This window comes from Myodes glareolus, chromosome 20 (assembly GCF_982192425.1).
Source record: "Myodes glareolus chromosome 20, mMyoGla1.1, whole genome shotgun sequence".
Lineage (NCBI taxonomy): Eukaryota > Metazoa > Chordata > Mammalia > Rodentia > Cricetidae > Myodes > Myodes glareolus.
In genome coordinates this window covers 26358619-26382770 of record NC_142045.1, presented here as the reverse complement: position 1 = coordinate 26382770, position 24152 = coordinate 26358619, and the positions used below count along the sequence as shown (strand labels likewise).

Sequence of the window (24152 nt, the reverse complement as noted above, 5' to 3'; positions counted from 1 at the left end):
CTAAATGAAATTGCCAAATGATGGGGAGACAGAGTCCCAACGGGTCATTTCTTGTCACTAAATGAAGCTTCCAGCCAGGATTGGGTTACATCTAATCTAGTTGTTGGTCAAAGGGACCCCCATGGGAATCCTAAAACAACCTAGGCTGTTGCCAAGACTCTAGGTTGCTCTCCACAAACTGACAGCAAGACCTCATTGCTGAAGACAACACCTACACAACTCACCGAGCAAGGAGAGATTGAGCCTTCACCCCTATGGTCCAGCATCTTTGGTACAGAAAGGTACTCTGCACACCCTCAAAAGAGAAATGTTAGCACCAAGCCTGCCATCAACCCTTTATCAGTGGTGCACGGCTTGCCAGATACGCTAGTGCAGTGACGGCACGAAGCTTGTGAGAGTAACCGACCAACTGCTGACTTGACGTAGGCCCAGCAATGTAAAGGCCCCATAATTTTGCATTTCCTATAAAAGTGAAGCTGCAGTTGGCTAGAGTTAAAAGACTTGACTTTGGGTGAGGCACAAGTTCTCAGCTCACTGCCCTCTTTCCTATCACGGTTGACATTGCCTTCTCGGCTGCTTGAGCATCTGTGGGCACCCAGTTGTAGCTTCATCTACAGAAGCTCCCGTATCGTGTTCCCTATGGCCTCTTTTGCTACAGTGGTGTCTGAAGAATGCTTAGGTTAATCCTCTGTTGCCAGGGCTCTGCTGTGATTTCTAATCCCGTCATCCTCCTGACATGTCATTTCCTAAAACATCTTGCTTTCCTGTTAGTCATGTGATTTAGCATAGTGGTTACAAGGGCACTGCTTGGTCCCACAGGGGAAGGTGGCTTTGTGGTGTGGGGCAAAGAGGATGGAGGCGGAAGAGACAACCACATGACTCAAGCCTGCCCTAGTACCTGTCTTCACTTTTTTTATTTACTTCAGTAGCCTAGTAAGGGGAGGTTTGCTTTGGGAATTCTTAAGGATGATGAACACAGTCCCCTTCCCATCCCCATGTGCATTTAGTCCAGCACGTATAGCAAGCTTGGTCCCCAAGATCTGACAGAAAATCTTGGCGAGTTGTTTTTTTTTTTTTTTTTTTTTTTTTGACTGGTAACTGGAAGCGTGGAGTTTCTAGGCCAGTGGGGAATGTTGTCTAGCAGAGCACAGACACGTTCCTGTTTCAGTTTAGGCTGTGTTTGGTCTAAAGCTTTAATAGGACTCAGCGCATATGAAATATTCATTTGGAAAAGTCAGAGACAAGTAGAATGTTTCCATTTTCGGTGTAACCGCCTTCCTTGCCCTGAAGTGTGCCTAAGCATATTGTCCCGAACCAGGTATGGTTGTGAGGAAATATGGGGGTGTTCCTTCTCACATTGATTATTAGTAAAAAGAAATCCCTGATGGTTTTGAAGGCAACCTGTTTATTGGCACATACAGAATGCAGAACATTAAGTAGATATGAGCATTGATAGAAAAATATTTCGGAAGAACATCTGAAAGATTGGGTGTCTCCTAAGAAGCAAGGTAAGAGCAGAGAGGGGTTTAGTTTTGGTTATTTGTAGACCAGAAACCTCATGACATTCCTCCATTTATTTGATATCTAAAAAGTGATGCGCAAGGACTTTCATTTTACATGGTAAGCTCGAATTTTATTGTACTTATTGTTTATACTTCCTGCCGAATAATATTGGTAGCTAGGCTACTTATAGTCAAAAGCATGCATTTGACTTTTGCTTCTTAATTATCATGTAACAACATGGACAGTCCTTGGAAGGGCATGGGAATTCACAAAGTATCTGTGCTTTCGTGAACTGTATTTCCCCTCTTGGTTTTGGAAGTGTCTGTGTCATTCTGGACGTTTAATGAGATGTGTAGCTTCTTATTTAAGACTTCTCTAAATGGCTGGCATAAGAAGAAATAAATAATGGGGTCCAGACATACGTTTGCAGCCGAGAGTAGCAGAGTGAATTCCTTCACATAGAGCAGGGTTTCCTTTGACTGGCAGCTGTAATGAGCTTCCGTCTGACTCTTTGTGTAAGGGATTCTGGCAATGTGGTAAGGTACAAAGCAGACAAAAAATACAAACACAATGCTGAATATATTGCGACTGGACTTCCTTTTGACCGAGATGGAATTCCTTCTGGACTTGAGGTGAGACTTGAAGATTTTCCTCGTTATAGCCGTGTAGAAGATGATTAGTAGAAGAAACACAATCCAGAAGATGCTCACGAAGGCGTAGTTGGATGCCTTGTGCCACTTCCGCCCCAGCTCATTTTTGAGTTCCATACACTGGATTTTCGTGACCTCCTTGACACTCTGGTTGGTCAGGATGATGTTGGGGACAGCGAGGAGAAGCATGAGCATCCAGACAATCACAGACACCAGTTTGCTGTAGCTCACGGACTGGACCACAGACGTCAGAAGGGGCTTGACAATTTTATAGTACCTGTCAAAGCTGATGAGCCCAAAGAACATGATGCTGACGTACATGTTAACGTAGAAGATCACGGCAGAGACTCTGCACACAAACACATTCACCTGCCAGGGACCGAGACCTGAGTCGCCGAGGACTTTGAAAGGGAAGGTCAGGCCCATCAGAAAGTCGGCCACAACGATGTTCTTGAGATAGATGATGAAACTCTTAGAGCTGGGCACGTAAAAGAATATCCATCCCGAGATTCCATTGAGGAGGATCCCTGTGATGAAGACCACACAGTACAACACAGGGATGATCTGCTGCGTGATCAGGGTGTTCCGGGAGCAGGACTGGTCGGGAGGCTCTGTGGTGGTTGAGTTGGCCATCTCGTAACTTCCGGAGGCGAGGATCTGGGTAGAGAAGCAGACTAGTTACTTACAGTACAACGTGCGGCCTTCACGTCATTTGGGACTAATAGCCGATAGCAAAGCAACGTGAATCTGGTGAAACCCGCCAAGATTTTGAAGCGTTTACTCCCTCTTGTGGAGTTTTTATCTTCCTTCAAGTGGAAAGCATGGGGCGAGCTCTCATTAACCCATAGGGTGGCATTTTCCTCCCACACACTGCTTTCTTCTAGAGTCTGAGGGAAGACTAATTTGAATATAGGCTTGAAAAGTAGCAACTGTAAAGACACTGCTTTAATACTGTATTTATATTGTAATGTCGACTATTAATATTGTAATGTCTACAATACTTTGTAATGTGTCAGTCTTCTCTCTGGATACTAGATAAAATGATGAACTCATAAAATGAGCCTTCCTAGCACTTTTGAAGAGTTGTTGAGGTAGATAGGTAAAGAAACTCACATTGCACACGGTTTTGACATAAGACAGTATCTTAAAAAACATCTACACCTACACTTTAGCCATGAATGAATTTTAATAATTAATAATTTAGTAATTAATGAGTAAATAATAATTAACAATTAATGAGTAAATTTTATTTTAACTTTTTAAGAGATTTATTTGTACTTCACGTGTATGAGTGTGTTACCTCCCTGCATGCATGGGTACCATGAGTGTGCAGTGCCCCTGGAGGCTGGAAGGCCTTGGATCCCCCGAAACTGGAGGTACACAGACAATTGTGAGCTGTCATCTCTGGTGTGAACCAAACTGGAGTCCTCCACAAGAGCAGCAAGAAGCCTCATAATTTGTGTGCCTTCTTTCCTGCTTGACTGAGTCACTTTGAAAAATTTGAGCTTTTGTATTTTCATTGAAAAACTGATTGCAGTGTTTTCATAAATCAGAAAATAACGACAATGACTGGAGTTCTACAGAAAGTTTAAGCATGCTTCCCAAGCTGTCTTCTCTATTAGACCCATCTAATGAGTTGGCGTTAGCCACAAGCGGCTTCCTGGGGTTTTTCCTTTTCTTCTTTTGGTTTTAAATGTCAGCAGTGCTTCCTGAGGGTGGGTGCTCTGTAGGAGTAAAATGTTCACCAAATCGTGCAGACAGGATGAGAAAGAAAGTGCAAAATATCACCGGATTTGTAAAACATGTTGAAATGACAAATTTAAAAGAAATATTTCAGTAGCTAAATGTGTAGTTAATCTTAATTGCAGTTTACTTTAAAAAATACAGGACTCAATAGGACATATTTGTGCTTATTTGTTTCTGTGTGTATGTCCTACAGTGGTTAAAGATGAGGAGGCTGAATTTGGGAGGAGGGATGAGCGTAGGGAAATGGGGGAGAGGATACAATTACATTTCAATTAAAAGCTCCTGAGATGGTTCCTTGGTAAGGACGCTTGCTGCCAAGCCTGCTGACCCAATCCCTGGAACCTGTGTGGTGAAGCAAAGAACTGCTTCTGCACCTCTGACCTTCATGTTGCCTGGGTGCTTGTACACACACACACACACACACACTCAATTTCACACCCATGTACACAAATTCACACATACATACAGATATACACACACTCACTCATACACAAACACACACATATACATTCACACACATACACACATGCATAGACACACACATGCATAGACACACGCATACTCACACACACGTACATAGACACATTCATGCACACATACACACAGACTCACACCAACACACACACACACACACACACACACACACTCACATGCTAACTATTTTTTAAAAATAAAGAAAAGTCAGACTTACATTTTATGGTTCTCAGGATGTAGGTTTTGGGCAGCACTGCTAGTAGCTTCAGAAACTTGGGGAAAGCTTTGATGTAGGACAGCAGAGGGTAGATTTATTCAGAAGGGTATCTCATACCTGTAGGGCATGCTTGCTTTTCGGTGTATACCTAGAATTGTCAGCACCTGCTGGCAGCCTCTCAGGTTTCTGCCTTCCTCCTCATGCCAGACTCCTGACGCAGTAACCTCCAGTTTTGGGAGTCCCCCTTTGGCCTGATTCTCTGCACCCTCCACCTCTGCTGAGGGGATAGGACCCCTCTACTTCTTTTTAGTTTTTTGTGTGTACTTGTTTTGTTTTTTTCCCTTACCCATTGGATCTTCACATAGACTTTGTGTAGAAAATTGATTGCTACCGTCATAGCCGGCAGGCTGCGCTTCATTATTAAGCTGGGTGCCATTTTCTTTAAGAAGTTTTACCCTCCCTCACTGAGCTATGGTGGGTTGGATGTGTTGTTCTCTCTGTGTGTGGGGGGGGGTGGGTGGGTGTGCATGGGTGGGTGTGCGTGTCTTTTTCCTGTCGCACGGCTCATCTCTGGCTGCTGTGTTTCCTTCAGAAGAGAGCCTAGTATCTAGGGCATTAAGTAGTTGAGATAATTGTAAGATAAACAGCAGACATGCATTACCGCTCTCGGAATACTTGCATCTAATCCATAGTTGTGGGAAAGAGATTGCTGAGGACAGTGTGTTCCTTAGGTTACAGGTGTATCTTGCTTATATTGCTGGTGCCTGGCAGCATGTTTCCTACCTAGTTAGTGGCAGACTATGCCAGTAAAATAAGGAAATATGAGAAGGGAGGGATTATAGCTATGTAATATGAAATTCAGTTGTATTCCATATAAAACATATAATAGGACCATCTGTGTATTGCTTCCTTCAGTGGAATGCCTTTATTCCCTGTGTATTTTCTTTTCATGTGTCTATGGTAAAACTAGAAATATGTATTGTTACTTGATCCTGCCAATGTATAAATTTCCTGTGCAAGAAAAATTACTTAAAGTTACTTCCTCCATAGAAGCTTTTATTCACTCTTCCCTCTTGAGTCACTGCAGTGTGACTTGGCTCTGCAAATGAGTTTGCTGCCTTGTTGGTCTCTTATGTTCTTACACATATATTATGGCTTCATATATTGCAAATATCATTCATACTACTATAAAAATACCTGAAATGGTTGATTTACAGTAAGAATAGCGTCACTTTGACTTATAGTTTGGGAGGCTTCAGGTCATGATTGCTTGGGAGGCTCCAGGTCATGATTGTTTGGTCTGCTGATCTGGACCTATAACTGGACCAAGGAGGGAAGAAAAAGGAGAGACTGGGATCCCATTGTCTCCATCCAGACCTTGACGTATTTTTCAGTATTTAACTACCATCTTCCAGTAGTATCACTCTGGGGATACATCTTCAACACATGGCCTTTTAGGGACATTCAGCATTCAAGCCATAGTTGATGGTAAGTGGTTAGTGACAGTGAACATCCTTTCCATTTTTTCATCGCTTTCAATAACTTGTCCCCTCAGTTATATGAATTTTTTGTCTGAAAGCCTCCCAGAGATTGAGTGAACTCATATGCTGTGTTTTCCTGGCTTTAATTTGGTGGCCTCAGTCACCATCCTCTTAGCTACAGTGGTGCAGTACTCATTTATTTTCGGGATTATTTTGAAGTTGTGTATACAGTTCTGAAGGAGAGAGAGTTGAACTGTGTGATTAAATAATTATGTAATGAAGCAGAATTTCCCTGAAATGATTTAATGAGAGCCAGATTCTTTCCCTTTTAGGTTCTAGAAATCAGTATAAATAGAACAGTAACACATTGCCCTGAAATGATTTCATGAGACACCATTCCCTTCTTTGTAGATGCTTGTGTAAAGTAACTTTCCTGGTGTCTTGGGACTTACACGGATGTGTGAGTTGTAGTATGTCTGACTGTGAACACCCCCAACACCACCCGCCATGGTGGAAAAAGTAGCTGCTCTGTGTTCCTGTAGGTGCACAGATCCCATGCTCACACTTGCAGGCAGTGCCTCCAGGACCCTCCCTTTGACTTGACTGGGAGGGGTCAAGTGGCCTTGGTAATGGAATGGGAACCAGTACCTGTGATTTGCTTGGTCTTTTCCTACACTTGGCAGTGGTCACAGGTAAGTGTCAGCCTGGACATGGAATGGTTTGAGACCCACTGCTGCTGGGGGAGTTGTCTTCTTTTCCTTTGCCCTATGTTAATATGCCAAAAGGCTCACACCAGGCACACCTCATCCTAATATAAATTGTAAAACATTATTGATAACAGCTTTAAACCTCTTAAACATTACAATTTTTTTTTATATTGTATGGGATACATCTGTGTGTGTAGCTAACTCAAGATTGTGTAGCCTTTCTGTAGGGTGGATCATTGATCAACTTCAAAATACGTGACTATCTAGGAAGGCACCCATGAAAAATGAGTTTTATAAGTCAGGAATATCTGTTGCATAAGAAATAGACAAGGTCACAACTCTGATCCGGGAAACAGAGAGGCTAACAACAGATCTTTACCCCTCCTCCCCTCCAAATCTAATCCCCCAGTTTCATCCCTAGCTTTGCAGCAGACCACCTGTTGAGGTCTCCCTACACCCCATTCCCTCCTCTCTCGTCCATCGTACAAATGTAGCCTCCCTCCCTACTCATGGCTTTACCCGAGCTACCAACACCAGCAAGCAATTAAGTCTCCCTGGGAAACCACAGGCCTTTTCAGCCTGGGAAGCAAGTTGGCTCCATCCCTCCATGTCCAATCTCCTAGTCTAATGTCCAGAATTCCAGCAGGCCTTCTGCTATGGCCTCACCCAACTCTGTCACCAATACCAGGGTACTAAATAGATCCTGATGTAATACCCTGCTTTCTTCCCTCCTGTAGATCCGTTTAGCCCCCCACATCCTATCCCCATTCTGCAGTGTCAGCTCTCAATACCCAGAAACACATTTTCCCTAGAACCTTCAGTTCCCACACCTACCAGAACCTTAGAAGCATTTCCTACCAGGCAAGACACAGCCACCACACCTTAAGAACCAGAGAAAGCAGAAACCAAGGAACCAAACACCCACCCAACAAAGACAGAACCAGTTAGCAGCACCTAGAACTTCAGTCTTCCCAACCCCAAATGCCTGGAAACCAGAGTAAAAACACAGCCAATAACTGGCAGGGCAGTATGTCTCCACTGGAGCCCAGCAACCCTACCACACCAGCCCCCAAACACCCCAACATAGCTGAAACATAAAAAAGGACCTTTAAACAGTGTTTATGAGTTATGATAGAGGTCCTTAAAGAGGAAATAAATACTTTAAAGAAATCTGTGGACCCAGTAGAAGGAAATGAATAAGACAATTTCTGAAAGTGGAAATATAATCAATAAAGAAAACCCAAACTGAGGGAAATCTGGAAATGAAAAGTGTGGGAACTTGAACAGGAACCTCAGAGGCATGCTTCACCAGTAGAATACAGCTGATGGAATTCTGTATAAATAGTCTTCAACCTCTTCGGAGAACTGTAGAAAATGGCATTTAATTTAATCTTAGAGTTCTGTGTAGTGAGACACAATCACTCCTGGCAACACTGACCTATTCGCGAGAGATTGTTGAGCACCAAAGACACTCCACTTGGAGCTTGTCTTCTTGACAAAACCAGCGTCTGGGCAAGGAACTGCCCATACCTCAACTACTGACAAATACACGGTATCCGGAAATGGATAAACAGAACTGTCAAATCTTACCAAGACAGGGTAAGATGGTTTTGAAAAATCTCTTGCCTGTTAAAATCCGGAAATGGATAAAATCTGGAAATAGATAATAAGAACTGTTAAATCTTGCCAAGACAGGGTAAGATGGTTTTGAAAAATCTCTTCCCTGTTAAAAATAATCTGTCAGTTATTCTAGGCCTTAGTCAAAGTTGGTTGCTTCAACGCTGCAAACAGGTCTTTGGTGATTGCCCAGTTGTCTCTGTGGTTTGTGGTGTAGGTGGGAAACCCAGACAGGAAGTGGAAATGATGCCAGGAGAGCAGGAAAATTCTAGGGAGGAAGAAGCTGATTCCCCCACTCCTATCCAGATCACCGAAGCAGCAGGATGTGAGCTGCCCCACTGAAAAAGGCACTGAGCCACATGGCTAACATCGATCAGAAAAATGGGTTAATCAAGATGTGAGCGTTAGCTAATAAGAAGCCTGACCTAAAGGGCCAATCAGCTTTATAACTTAAGGAGTCCTTTGTGTGATTTTTCTCTGGGACTAAACAGCTGGGGGGCCAGGCAGGACAGAAAAACCCCCAACAAACAGGCCCCTTCATGTTACAATGGAAGAGAGAATTTCAAGCACTGAAGACATGATAGAAGAAATAGATTCATCATTCAAAGAAAATGTTAAATCTAAATAACCCCTTACACAAAACATCCAGGAAATCTGGGACACTATGAAAAGACCAGATGTAAGAATAATAGGAATAGAGGAAAGCAAAGAAACCCAGGTCAAAGGCACAGAACATATTTCCAACAAAATCATAGAAGAAAATTTCCCTAACCTAAAGAAGGAGATGCCTATCAAGGTACAAGAAGCACTGAACATGGGGAAGTCTAGTTGGTGCCTACACAGAGCCTGCCCTGCTGTCTTCTGGTGTCTTTGGTACAGAAAGGTACTCCACATGCTACCAAAGGAGAAGTGTAAGCCCAGGCCAAGCTACAACCCATTTATCTGCAGGGGTCTGCCTGGAAGACAACAAGAGCAGTGGTGGCACAAAGCCTATGGGAGTGATCAGCCAGTATCAGTCTGCCTTGGGGCCCACTCCATGAGGTGGGACCCATCCCTGACACTGTGTGGGTGACCAAGACCCTGTGACTAGGTAGCCCAGGGACCTAGGGTAAAGCTAAATAATACTGGTCTAAAAAAAAGGGGAAGAAATATAGTGATAAAATGACTCTTAATGATATTGATATTCCATTATACTCAGAGATCAGTGCCTTGTTCAGCCGTCATCAGAGACGCTTCTTCTCACAGTAGATGGGAACAAACATAGAGATTCTCAGTCAGGTCTCTGTCTCTGTCTGTCTGTCTGTCTGTCTGTCTGTCTGTCTGTCTCTCTCTGTCTCTCTCTCTCTCTCTCTCACACACACACACATACACACACAAGAGGTGGGGCAGGCAGACCGACAGAAACACCTTGAAATACTCAGCCCTAAATTGGATGTCTCCATCAAGGGAAGGTCCTTAAGAGTTCAGGGAGCCCAACGGAAGATGATGTGGACCAGTGCAAGAGATTGAGGGGATGAAGGACACAAAGGAAGAAAGGCATCTAAATAAGCATTTTCAGTGCACATATGAACTCACAGACTCTGAAGCAGCATACACAGGGCTTGCACAGACCTGTACCAGGTCCTCTGCATATATATTATATATTATATGTTATATAGTATATGTTGTGGCTTCTAGTTTTTATAGGATTCCTGAGTGCATGAATGAGTGGGTCCCTGACTCTCATACTTTCTCTTGGGCTCTTTTCCTTGTTTGTTTGCCTTGTCTAATTCTGATGTGATAGGTTTCTTTTTTTTAAATCTTATTATATTTTGTTTTGTTGTATTATTGTCCCTTAGAAGCCTGTGTTGTTGTCCAGTGAGAGACGAAAAGGGAGTGGATCCAGATGGGGCAGGAGTAGGAGGAGTAGAGGGAGGGAAAAGGATAATCAGGGTGTGTCATGTGGCAAAAACATTGCTTTTTAATAAAAGGAAGAATAAAGAAATAGGCAAGATGGCAAAAAGACACAGTATTTTGATAAACTAATATCTGCACAGTCTCCTCTTGTCTTTAGAAGATGATTTGATGTCCCGATAAAGGGAGGCCTTGTAGAACTGCAAGTCTCCTCACGCGTAAAGGAGATGGTCCTATCTCGATGTTAAGGATGCACAGTAATGTGAAGTAAGGACACAAGGAATGAGGAGGGCAGCAGCCCTGTAGTGTGACCCAGCACTGTGACGTTCTCTGCCATTGAACTTCACCTGGTTGATTCACCTTTTCTTACCGAATTCTCTCAGCCCACTGGAGAGGAGAGAGGAGGTATCGTAAAAATGGTAAAAGTTGATGAAGACTCGTTGATGTAGTTGGAAAGTGGAAGTGGGTGTTTGAACCTGTGTACACAGGTCTGTGTGCAGCCCTGTTCGTGGATGTACCGGTCTTTAGATGGTGTGGCTGAATTTGTGTGGTGAAGCATTAGGGATTAGGAATGTACAAAGTTCTTCATGAATTACAAATACTCTATTTCTTAAAACTCGATCTTCATTGCATGTCTTCACCCTGCCTTAGGTGGAACCCCTCTTTGTTACCAAGATTTAGGTGACTAAGTATGAATAAATGGTATAAAATTCTTCAGCCTGTATCTAGCATCACTTCCATGTCTTGGTATCAAATTCGCAGAAAACAGTGGGATTTGCGAAGCCCGAAGGCAAGTGTGGTCGGGAGAACACATAGTTTGCCCTCCCTTGATCCCCACCCCAAACAGCCAGACTGTCAATGTGAAGATGATGATTGATGGGGGGTGGTTATAGGCAACTTACCCACCTATTCCTTAGACCATTGTAAGAGTGTGGGATCAGTCAGGCCATGGTGGCACACACCTGTAACCCCAGCACTCAGGGAGGCAGAGACCGGTTGGTCTCTGTGAGTTCAAGGACACCTGATCTACAGAGTGAGTTCCAGGACGGCCAGAAATAAACAGAGAAACTCTGTCCAGAAAAACAAAAAACAAAACAAACAAACAAACAAAAAGAATGTGGGATAACTTGCCATTATTTTCAAGTTGAAGACTGCATTTAAGTTCAGTGCGCTCTCTCTGCTTAGGTCTGGTACTTATCCAAAACAGTGTTTTCTCCAGAAATAGATTCATCATATCAAAAGTGTGGTTAACTCTAAGCTCACCCTTTCTTTGTTGTTTATTTATAGTTTTTCTTATATATGCACACTACTGTCTGTATTATGTATCTCAATTATGTCTCTGAAGAAGAGAAATGATTTCTTCATCTTCATAGCATTTTGATAACACGTGCAATAATACCTTACTATTTTAAAGTAATGTCTTGTTTTACAGAAGTGGTTAAGCCCAGTGCGACCTCATCTTTGAAGTGGCCTACCTTTCATAATTTAGAATTTTATGTTACAAGAGAAAAATAAATTAAATTCACTGTGTTATGAAGTTTGTATTTAAAGAAAGTATTTCCTTTAGTTTTGCTTTTTCTCCCTGTCACTTGTAGTTCTAGCTCTAGGGGAATCCAACTCCTCCAGCTGGTGCCAGCATTTTTGTGTCCTGCACGTGTGCACACGCATACACACACAATTACATGTATCGAATATTTTCTGTATACTTTACAAAAATAAATACACATGTCACTCAGAGATCCCTGGGCCAGTCATCCTGCTGGACTCCAGGGCCTTGGCACCTCCGTTCTTACTGTAGCAGGACCCCCAGGTGATGTGTCTGTGTTACAGCGTGAGAAGCTAGCCCAAGTGAAACCAAAGTCACCGTCTTCTTATAAGACAATGCACAAGGCCCACACAGCAGTCTCCCCGTGGATTGTTTAAACCGGAGGTAGCTCTGTTCCCCTGTGGAAATGCTTGGGAACAACTGTCAAAGACTTTCGGGGAAGGAAGGATGGTGCTACCACATCTAGTAGGGAAGGAATGCCGCTACATAAGCCACAACATGTCAACAGAGAAGAGGCTTGTAACATGAGGGCTGGCTTGTTGGGGTTTTTGTCCCTCCTGGTACCTCAACAGCCAGCAAGCAACAAAGAAAATCACACACAGGACTCCATAAGGTTATAAACTGATTGGCTTATTAGTTCTTATGACTTATCTTAACCTATTATTCTGATCTATGTTAGCCACACGGGCTCAGTACCTTTTTCAGCTGTCAGCTTACATGTTGCCTCTTCGGTGGTCTGCGCAGGAATGGCAGAGGAACCTCCTTGCTTCCCAAAATTCTCCTGTTCTCATTGCATCACCTCTACTTCCTGTCTGGTTTTCCCACCTATACTGCCTGCCTGGCCAATCAGCGTTTTATTAAAATATGATTGACAGAATACAGACAATTCTCCCACATCAGAGGCTTGAAAATCAAAGAACACAAACATTAAGCCTGTGATTTCCTGGCCAAAAAAAAAAATCCAATAAATTATTTAAAAATTATATCCTAAACACTTCATAGCCAATACACTCAACATGATTGCTCAGTTTTACACAAGAGTTTTGACAATCAAGAGTTAACATAAGAGAAAGAACAAACACACAGGCTGAAATATCCCACAGTTATGCAGACTGACTTGTCGACGTGTATCCTTGGGACTGGAGTGATGACTCAGCACAGCAGCAAGGAGAAAACATTGCTCACAGTAGTAGAGGTGTGTGCAATTGTGAATTTTCTAAACAGCATTTTCCCACTTCCCTTTGATTTCTCTTCCTCAATAATGTGCCCCTTTCATTTGGTGTCACTATTCTAAGAGGTTTCCAGGGAATTTGATGTTTTTAGATACTTTGTAATATTGTTAAAAATATTTTAAATTAGCAAATTGAATTTTATGCCGCTTAAGTGCCCTCAATTTTCTAGCCTTTCTGGGTATTTTTTTTCAATTGATAGCTTTTTTTTTTTGAACTCACCCCTTGACCTCTGTCCCAACTTGTCCTGCCCAATATTGTGACTCCTATGGGGTTATGAATGGTTGTCTCCTCTTCTGAGGCACAGACAGACCATGGAGTGTGGCAAGTGACTTCAGGGAAGAGGCTTGGCTTGCCACACTCGGGTTTCGCAGAAACACTTCTGCTTGGCTGCCCTGGAGCCTCACGGTAGGTGTTCCAGCCGCACTGCCCCCTCCTCATGGCCCCTCTGTGTCTTCTCCAGCTCAGCCAGCAAGAAGCCTGTTTTCACCCTTGCCCAGGAGGAGTCCTTTCATTTTTATGTTTTTCTTACATGCTGGGGATGTTCACGGCTTGCAGTACATATCCCAGAAGCCACTGTGGATCTAAATTCTCAGTTCCTTGTCCTTTGCTCAGCTGGCTTATTTTCTGACCGCTGCATCCTTTGAGGTTCCTTGTTATTGAAAGTCTGTGTTCTTGTGATAAACTGTGGCTCTTAGCTCTTGTGTATGTTCAGTCCTTATTTCTTTGCCAGGATCCCAAGATCATCAATCCATTTGCTTACTGAAGACATCAAACCATGTTTGCTGGATGCCGTGGGAACCGTTCATCTCCGAGAACTCTAGGGGCCCGAATAGAGTGTGGCACTGTAGGGTAGAAGGGCTCTCACTGGAGGAGGAAGAACCTTTGTCACTTCAGGAAAGCTGGTGTCAGGACAGCCTTCCTGAGAAGATGGTAATGAAGATTGTCATGTGAATTGGCCTTAGTAGGTGAGGAAAAGGATGGAGGGTATTGTGACAGAGAATGGTATAGGATCAGGCTTCAAGACACAAGAGAGGATAGAATCATAGGGACTTGGGTTACCTAAACATTTATGTAAAGCCTTGCCCAGGGGTCGCTAGGAACTCCCATCTTACAGCTTAAACAGCCAGTGCTTACAATGGTTGAGTTGCCAAGTTGGATAGAGTAGGCTATGCATGTCCAGATGGTATTGAAACTTAGACCTGTTAAGCGTCGTACTTCAGAGACAGTTTAGGGGGCACAGAGCGTGTGTGCATGCATGTGTGTACATGTGCATGCAGGCACATGGTGTCCTTCAGTTTCCTGAGTTCTTTCAGGAGTTAGAATTCTTTTTGAAAGGCACGTATTTGCATTTGTAAATGTGTTTTGCAAATGCTGCTTTGTGTTTATGTTTTAAAGCTCTGAAAGGTTTGGGTCCTTTCGGTTTCTCTCATCTTCCTCAAGGCACTACTACTTAGAACGGCTCCCTTTTCTCTGCCAGCTTCCAAACTGTCTGTTACAGATGTCCTGCCAACTTTGATTTTGATTCAGCTCCCATCTTGCATGCTGATGTCTAAGACTCTGCTGCAGAAGCTCAGAGCTGCTGTATAAATTGATAGACCACATGGATCGCCTGAGTTCTGGCAAGAGGAAGGCCAGCTGGCTGCTGCTTCTCTTCTGTGGCCTATTTTCTGTGTTGGTAGGTGTGAACCATGGGTAGGCCTAACCTGACTTGTCTAGCTCTTGGCCACTGTGGCCTTCCAGTTCAGTGATCCACGTCTCTTGTGATAGGGAACTTGAGAAATGCCTGTGTGCTGTTAGACTGATTTGCAGACCCATAAGAACTTAACTCTTTCACTGAATATAAACATGGGTCTGTCTCCACTTCCTTATAGTCCAGACTTCAAAACTCAGGAAGAAAAACTGTTCACAGTCAACCTTTGATTTTATGCGAGACAGTCCAAGGGATAGGAACTAGATTAGCGTGGACAATAAACTGATAACAGTGTCCAAGCCTTGTGTTGTAATTCTAACCACTTCCCCAAACACAGTGAGTGGAACTTACAGAAACATGAAAGCCTGCCACATCCGGCCCATCTGCTAATTTTCTGCGTTCAGTGTCTTGTGATTGTGGCTGCAGATGATGGGAGATGTTAGTGGAGGAGGGCAGGGGGAGGTGATGCTGGCACCTGTGCTCTCTGGAGCACGGCCCTGCTGTCCTCTGAAGACGAAGCTCCTGAGCCGCAGTTCTCAACCCTTGGGAGTGGGGTGCATATCAGATATCTGGCATGTCGGATATTTATATTACAATTCATAACAGTAGCAGAATTACAGCTATGAAGCATAACAGCAATTTTATGATTGGGGGTCGCCCTATCCTGAGGAGTTATATTAAAGGGTTGCGGCATTAGGCAGGTAGAGTACGCCCACTGCTCTGGAGATTGTAAAATGGCAACACTCTCCTGGCCTCTACACCACAAACCATTTCTGGATAGCCTGGGTGGTCGTAAAATTTCGCTCGTTGCTTTTGTACTTGTCAGTGTTTCTAAGCCTTGGACTAATCAATGTGGGGGCCGTCTAGCTCCTTGTTGATGGTCTGTTCTGGGCCTTGTCACATGTTCTGCTGCAGTTCTGATCTCTGTCCACTAGGTGCCAGTCGTGCTCTGTGGTTGTCTTTAGACTTCGCAGTAACTGCTAGAATGGCTGCTTCATTGCGGATGGATGGATATAACGTCCGTCCTCTGATACAAGAAGATAATTTAGCTGTCCTTTTGGTGCCATACCTTAAGTGCGTGTGGAATCCATCATTAACACTGAAGAGGAGGACATGGTTTACTACTCTGTTGGAATAGCGGGCAGACTCTCCAACGTAATGATCGAATGAAAGCCTACACGTGAGATGCAGTGAGCTTTGGTTACAAGTGTGGCTCCGGTTCTTCATAGTTTTGATATCATAATAAACGCCAAGTGCCTCTGTCTCTTAGAGATTACATCTCTAAACCGAGAGCACAGAGGCTACCTCATAGGGTTCCTGTTTCTGTAAGCGTCAGACACCTGGCACCTGGCAGTGTGTGAGTCAGTGGGAACATCTCAGGGAGTGAGTAAGCCGGCAGCTGAAGAAGCAGAAGCCCCTAGAAGGCCTTGTCTCCCATCCTCCTGGTCTCCCTCGCTTCTGCTTATTTATTTAGGTTGACATTCCTTTGCCCTGAGATGCAGGACTGCAGGAAGCACAGGAGACCTATTGTACAGTGCCCTGAGCTCACCTGCGTAGCCCAGCACATTCCATCCTCTCCCCGGGGGCAGGGTGGTGGAAGTCTTCACTTCTGATGGCTCCCCCATTCTGGTTAGAGGAAAGTAGCACTTAGGAGTTAGGGTGAAATGCTTTACGCATTTTGGAGATTTTAGGGCTCTGTGCTCTTATTCAGCAGTCAGTGTTCGCCCAAACCTGTGTGGTGCTGCCTTCAGAGAGGGTTTAGATCTGATTTCTCTCTCTAGAAATACTCGGCTAAGCATCCTGAATTCTTGATTCGTTTTCCCCTCCCAGAAGTATTTTTTTTTTTTTTAACACAGGGCCCTATTCTCTAGAGTCACACAAGGAAATGGATCTCTGACCTCTTCTGGCCCCAGAGAGACGGTCTTTTCATTTCTGTTATGTATTAGCATTCAGGCCTTCCAGTTGTGATTCTTTGGCTGTATGGGTGGGAAGCAGATTTTTCTTTCTGAGAAAGCAGTAGCTTCCACTCGAGCTGAATAGCAACCACTGACTGCAGGTTTGTTTAAGACTCAGGGTTAGATAGCCAAAGGGAGCGAATCTAAATGCCCAGGACTGTGAGTGGGAATGGAAACAGTGCACAGACCTGGTCCCCAAGTCTGAAATAATAAAATTCTCTCTTTAATTTTTTTAAAAAAATATGTGTGTATGGACGTTTTGCCTGCACACATGTCTGTTTATCATGTGTGTGCCTGGTGCCCGTGGAGATCAGAAGATAGTCAGATTCCATGGACCTGGAGTTACAGATGGTCCTGAAGTTGCCATATCAGTGCTAGGAATCAAGCCTAGGTCCTCTCTGGAAGATCAGCCAGTGTTAACCAGTAGCCATCTCTCCAGCCCCAAACATTGAATTTTTATAACCACTTTTTATCATAGATAGTTGCAGAAAGTCTGAATGCCCGATTTAACTACTTAACCTAAGGTATTACAGAAGACAAAAAGATAAATCCAGTGTTTATCTTTAATCATCGTGGAGTTGAAGAAGCCTCTCCTCCAATAGCAGCGCTAAAAGCGGTTTCTTCTCTATCTGTATTGCTAAAAGTTAAATTAAGTCCCTTGTGCTCCCCTAACTTCAGTCGGCTGTGTTGGAGAAAGTTAGTCTGTACTAGTTATTCATCTATACAAGCTAGTTTAAAAAGTTAGTCTGTACTAGTTGTTCATCTATACAAGCTAGTTTAAAAAGTTAGTCTGTATTAGTTGTTCATCTATACAAGCTAGTTTAAAAAGTCCTCGGTGGGATTTTAAGCCTTTCTCACATGCTCTTTTCCTGGTTAGTTGATTCAGTTCTCAAGGGTCATCCTCATTAGGCCACAGCTTTGTGACTGGATTTGTTGACCCCTGCGTTTTCTGCAAGTACCTCAGGTGTCCCTCCTGGGAGAGGACAGAGGTCACGGGCAGCTTCACACTCCCACCTTCAGGCAGGCAGAACAGCGTCTCCCCCTGTTTCCTGTGAAAAACCACCGGTTCCCTCAGCCCCAAGACTACTTTCTGGTGTTATTTGTGCGCCAAGAGCAGAGTTGGTCCCGTGTGCAGTGTCCAGGAGGTACAAGGCCTCAGCCCCTGGGGCCACTGAGGTCCCCAGAGCTGCAGATGCCCCTTGGCCCACAGCTCTTCCGTAAACTCCACCACTTGCAATGCCATGACTGTGTTATTTGAAATCTTTTTAATGGCATCATTAAAAATAAAGCAAAATTTCTCTTCCTTGCAAAGATGTTTCTTTCTCTTGATACGAATTACTAGTCAGTGCCCTTGATGTTGAGAATAAAGCAAAGATGTTTCTTTCTCTTGATACGAATTATTAGTCAGTGCCCTTGATGTTGAGAATAAAGCAACGAAAAGTTCTGGTATTGTCCATGCCTGTTTGGCGCTCAGAGTTCTTGTGGTCCTGACCTATGCTGGTATTCCCTTCTTTCTTCCCAGCATCCCCTTCTGTTTACTCTGTAACTCTGGTCCCTTCAGTCTGTGTCTTGAGAGGTCAAGAAACCACTGATCCCATGCAGACATGGACTGCAGTGGATTAACCTTGTCCTGCCTCTGGTTACTACGTCTTGGCCTGGCCTGTCTGTTATACTTGCTATAATCTATATATAGCCATTGCTGTCATTCTTTGAAAAATACTTGATATCGCACACACGTATAATGCTATTTGCTTTCACAATGGTTCCCCTGTCCAGTGGAGTACCCACTAACTTATATAATATAGACTGAAGCCCAACAGGAGGAAGAGCCCAGAGCCACTCAATACGTGGGCCCTGCCAGCCCATCCTGCATTTGCTGCTCCCTGTCTTCCTCTCCCACTCAGAAGTCGCCCTGCCCTGAATCCTGTGTTTCTTCTCCCTTTTAAATATAAATTATTTCAACTTATACATATATGACTACTTTTGTAAGAACTGTTCAGGACTTTTAAAAATTAAGTTTTAGGACTTAAAAAAAAACAGCACTCAGTTTTATGTTTCTCAAGTTTATCACCTTGGAAAGTGAACTGGAACTATTTGGTACGAAGAAGCATTTACGTTATTCTGTGGTGGAATACTTTAGCTTCTAGGGGGTACTGCAGCATTTTTGCTGATGTGTATCAGGAACTAGGAGCCAGTGGGTCACTGAAGTACTGTTAGTCATAGCAAAACTACAGAGCCAGCTCAGATGATTGATAAGAGAATGGAGGACATTTTTCTGTAGTAATTAGAGTGAATAGATGGATCATGTGAAACTTTAAATTCTTCAGAAATTTTGGGAGATGAATGCAATCCGCATTTAGTTGAAAAAAGAAAAGAATCTAGAAATCTTGACTAGATGATTCACAGTATGCAACTGTGTCCTAGAACCAAAAGTGGGATGGATTAAGGTTACTGATGCCTTAATTAGTTGAAAATACTGTGTTCAGCTGAAACAATCCTCTTCCTAGTTTGTTCTGTATGGTGACCCTGCACATGGTGCATAGTAGTAGCATTGGTGCTGAAGGATCTAGAATGACCCAGTTTTATGCAGGAGGCAGACAGATAAGAGAAACTTGGTGTGCTGAGCACATCCCCACAGGCGGCCTCCAGAGCCCCTGCCATGGGGCTCTATCCTCCTCTCTGGAGGCTCTGCTGCATCTAACTTACACGTGCTGGCTTGGTGGCAGGTAGCTGGAGAGGCCTGGAGGAGGAAACACTGGTAAAACATGGCCCCCTCCTGTCTGTGCTAAATCCCTCAGCCTGAGCCATCAGGACTGTTTGCCTGATGGTTGGAAGAAGCCCCTACTCTGCCATGTGTGAGCTTGGCCAGGCAGCACAGGGCAAGCGAGGCAGGTCTGTGTATGGCTTTTAATGCCATGGACAGAGCCGACCTGAGGAATAGTGCAGTATGGGGACAGGGAGACAAAGCAATGGAGTAGATACTTGATGCTTTGGGTAATCAAACAGTTCTTCTAGGTGGGTTTTTTGTTTGTTTGTTTGTTTGTTTTGCTTTTTTTGGTCCTGAAAACAAAATTTCAAAATAAAAGGCAAAAATTTAGCTTCCTAGCTCCCAAGGTTCTGTCATTTGGTGCCAGGCTGAATGGAGCAGATATATGTTACATATATCTGTCGCCAACTCCTGAAGATTTTGGATCCCTGAGAACTGATAGGGGCCATGTCAGGGTCTCGCAAGAGTGACCACCAAAGTTTGTCAGACTCTGCAAAGAAATAACAGAAACAGCCGACTGGGTTTGCTTTCGTACTGATGCTCTTGTAGGAATGAAGTCTAAAAGGGACAAAAATTCACTGGGGTGTAGGCAGTTGGAGCCCTTGGTGTCTGTCTGCCTGCAGTCCTGTCCCTGCAACTACCTTTGTATAGATGCAGACCTACTGATCTCAGATCATGTGACCCCCTCTCCGGAGCTTTTTCTCTTAGCAGTGTGCAGCAGCCACACTCCTTGTGTCCTCTACCCCCTCCCCAGGTGTATTTTCTTTCCATCTCTTTTAACTATTTAAAGGGACAGGAACTGAAGAAATGGCTCAGTTGTTTATAGCTCTCACACCGACGTGGCTTCTATCCCCAGCACCCACATAGTGGCTCAGAGCCATCTATAAACTCCAGTTGCAGGGCATCCAATGCCATCTTCCGATATCCGAGGGCAGCAACACACATGTGGTGCATATGCATGCATACAAACAAAAGATTCACACATAATAACATAAAATACATTCTCAAAAAATTCAATAATGTTTCCAACCTCTTCCCATCTGTACCTATGCCAGTGCCCCAACAGTGAGCCACGTGAGTGCGGGACTTACTGTTGCCCCCTGCTCAGGACCACTCTGAGTAGTGGGTGACAAACAGCAGAAACTCAGTGGCCACCCCATTTGTATGAATCTGTTCGTGTAGCTGCAGGCAAGTTAAGCACTTAGCTATCAAATGGCGAGTCTGTTCAGAATCTCGCGAGTTTTATCGTAGTCTTTTGTAAACTGTCACATCCTGTAAGTAAGATTAATTATGTAGATATCTTTGGATATAAACCAGAATAATTATGGCTCATGATTTATTTTGGGTTCTTATCACAGTGTTCAAGCATGGTTGTTAATTGTTAATTTTTATTTCCTTCAAACTCAACAACAGAAAAAAGTCCTGTGAATCGTGTGTGGGTACCTGCAACCAGTGGTCTGCCTGTGACCCACCATGCTCGGCTTCTTTCCCTGGGGTCTGGATCATGTCTTCTCTAGCCTTTCCTTTCCTGCCTTACAGTTTTATATGCACACACATGCACACACACATACACACATATATTCCTAAGCACATTTGTGATTTGCATGTGATATGTATATACAGGTATATAAAATTTTGATTTTCTAAAAATTATTTTATTGCATTAATTTGTTGATTGATCATGGAGTGTGTGTATGCACACTGAAAGGATAGGAGAGGACGGTTCCTGAGAGTCAGTTTCTCTATCACGTGGGTTCTGGGAGCAAACTCAAGTCCTCAGGGGTAGAAGGTAGTAGGTACCTTTATGCAGTGAGCCACCTCTCCAGATCAATATTTTGATCAAAAACGAAGTTGTAATCTTTAATGGTTCTTGTATTCTCATTTGATGCAAAATATGTATAAATATATAAAATCTGACTTTACATGCACAGTTTAGAATCCCACCTGACCCAAATGCTAGGGACCGGAAGGAAATGTTTCAGATTTTAGTGTGTTTGATTTTTTTTTAAATGTTTGCGCAAATTTTACTGGTCAAGTACGTGTGGTTAAGCCGAAAACCCAAATACATACTAAGTTTCAAATCTGAAAGCACTTTGAATTTCTTCTGGTGGTTGAATTAGGTCTTTGCGTCTGTGTTCCTAGACATTATTTATGTTGCTAACTGTGGCTGTAATTTATTAATCTGGGTTGCATATTCGTCCCCAGTTTGTTTGATCAGTTTCTTTCAGATAACAGAATTGTAGGCAATTGCAATTTACAATGCCGAGACAAGGTACCAGTCACAGTGTGAGCTTTGCTTTTACCATGGTAGGATGAGCATCTAGACCTAGGAAGTTTTTCATAAATGTATATTCTCTAAATGATTAGTCTACGAAACACGAGTAAAGGATCTACTTAAGCGTGAAGGATTTCATTGTAACAGGCTATTGGGTATTTGTACGTGGAACTTGGTACCACGTGCCAGTTCTACGTTAGGAAACCACTATTGCTGCGTTTGGCAGCAGGAAAGGAGCCCCAGAGGCCAGAGCACTCCTCTCATCTCCTTACTTGTGTGAGATTCTTTAGCCAAGACAGCCTTCCTAGCAGCTTACATGACCCATGGATCTGAGAACCGCCTGCCTGTTGCATGCTGAATGTTGAATAGATGTACCGAAATGTAGACTGATGCCACCTCCCTGCCTATGCAAACCATTCTGAACACATGCTAGGTTAGTAGTTGCTGCCCTCGTAAATGGCACTAGCACTGATAGAACTCTTCCCAGCTGTCGTTTGCAGCCTAGAAGACCTTGATGGACATTCTAACGCAGCTATGTCAGAGTCCTCTGGGATCTTTAAGAGTGGAAGGGAACGCTAAGAAAAAGGTTTGAGTATTTTGGCTGAAATACGTTTCACTGTGTGTTCTAATAAAAGAATTTTAAATTGGGCTTAGTTTGTTAATTTTAGTACTTTAGCCTCTAACCTTATGTATACTGAACAATATAAAAAATAGCAAAAAGAACACTAAGCAGATGAAGTAATTAAACAACACAGACAGCTCCTTAGTTCATGTCTTGGCTCCTAGAGATCTAGCATCTCAGATTCTTTTTCACATATATATGTACTTAACATATGCATATGTTGGGTGAGTCTGCAAATCAACACATTTGAGCCTTGTAGCTTCTTCTCACTTCCTTTTGGGTACAACCACCTCCTTTATGGATCCAGGCCAACTCCTGAATTCTAGGATCATTTGCGTGACCGGACTGTGCAGACTGCAAGGTCACTCAGGGCAGGCTGCACTAGGTGGACCTGGCTGATAACCTGTGTGCTACATGTGCTTTGGCCCAATGTTCTGTTTTCTGTAGAACTTACATATTCTGTAACAGTTGGCATATAAGGTTTCATTTCTCCTTAGTGTCATGGATGACTTTGTAACTTTCACCATGTTTTATTACACAGGTTGGGTAATTTAGTGTTGGTAGTTCTCTTGGTAATACTGCCCCTCACTTACTGCATTACTAGTCAATAGATGGGAAGAGAGAATTCAGTTTTTTACTGAATGTCTGCTGTATGCCAGATACACCAACCTTAGTTTTTTGTTTAAATAGGTGTTGGGACAGAGGTGAAGCCCGTTAGAAAGTTAAATCCGAAACACGTAATGTCATTCAAAGTCTCAGGAGATCAAAATTTAGCTGTTTATCTGCAAAGTTGCTTCCTTTTGCGTCCCAATAATATTGACTATTTTGTATAATGCGATTACTGCCCTTGTTATGTAAACATGCAGCTAAAGGGCTAACTTGTTCTGCACAGTCTTGCACTTCATGCCCGCTCATGCATAAATCATGCATTTTATTGGACCCGATCACTGTTTGCTGGAGACAAGGAAATAGATTTGAAGCCAGGTGGTTGTAGTATCCTTGGCCTTTATCAGACAAATCATCTCTCCCTGAAACTTGCTGAACTCGTTTTCAGATTGGCAAAATAGGGACCTGAAGAGATTCTCCCGGTGTCATCCAGCTGTTTGGAACATCCGGTGATCCGACTGCTTATGTGTGAAGTCTTAAAGGTGGAGGGCTATAACCTTTGAGCTCAATACACGGAAGTGTTGCCAGAGATCCCCTCTGTCATATGAAGTCCTGCGGTGCCCTGTTGGCTCTTTGCCTTTGTACACATGGCGGCAGCTAAAGGCAGAGAGAGCTCTCCCTTTTATTAGAAAAAGTGATGAAATTGCAGGTATCTGACTGTTTTTATTACCCCTGTAACAATTTCCTGTTGTTAGTGCCAATACTTTAAAACTGTGAGTATACAGTAAATACTGAATTAATTATATTATTTTTTTTGGCATGAGGACATGTTATGGTTGATTAACCTAAATCTCTCCATTCAGTTACAAGTTTGCAATTTTTCCATAAAATGGGACTTATTAAACCAACAATCCTTAGGTAGCTCATCAATAAACTAGAGTACAGTATAAGCATGTTTTATGTTAGAAAGCTATTAGTCAAGGCTTCATGAAAGTTACTTTACAATTCATAGAAAAGTAAATCATAGATCGAACTTTATAAGTATATCTTCATCCTTGCCACCCACAAATTAAAACTAAAACCACTCTTCACATGTTTGTTAAATCTTGGAAGAAAAAAAAATAAAAAAAAAACCCAGAACTTAACAATCCAGGAAACGAAAGTTTAAGCC

The 24152-nt window shown here is 43.2% G+C and overlaps 2 protein-coding genes across 12 annotated transcripts in view; one reads left to right on the top strand and one right to left on the bottom strand.

The window, feature by feature from the left end:
* Med12l (mediator complex subunit 12L) overlaps positions 1 to 24152 on the top strand; it is a 316360-nt gene that overhangs the window by 111888 nt on the left and 180320 nt on the right. The window lies entirely within an intron of this gene.
* Positions 1386 to 24152, bottom strand: part of P2ry14 (purinergic receptor P2Y14) — a 51032-nt gene continuing 28265 nt past the window's right edge. For 2 of the 4 annotated variants that reach the window (XM_048424633.3, XM_048424632.3), the window contains exon 2: positions 1386 to 2810. In XM_048424633.3, the coding sequence (XP_048280590.2) occupies positions 1770 to 2786 (1017 nt within the window). In that variant the 5' untranslated portion in view covers positions 2787 to 2810 and the 3' untranslated portion in view covers positions 1386 to 1769. Of the gene's footprint in view, positions 2811 to 4590; positions 4657 to 5787; positions 5897 to 24152 lie in introns of those variants that run through there. The other 2 variants (XM_085676486.2, XM_085676487.2) reach the window with 2 other exon arrangements.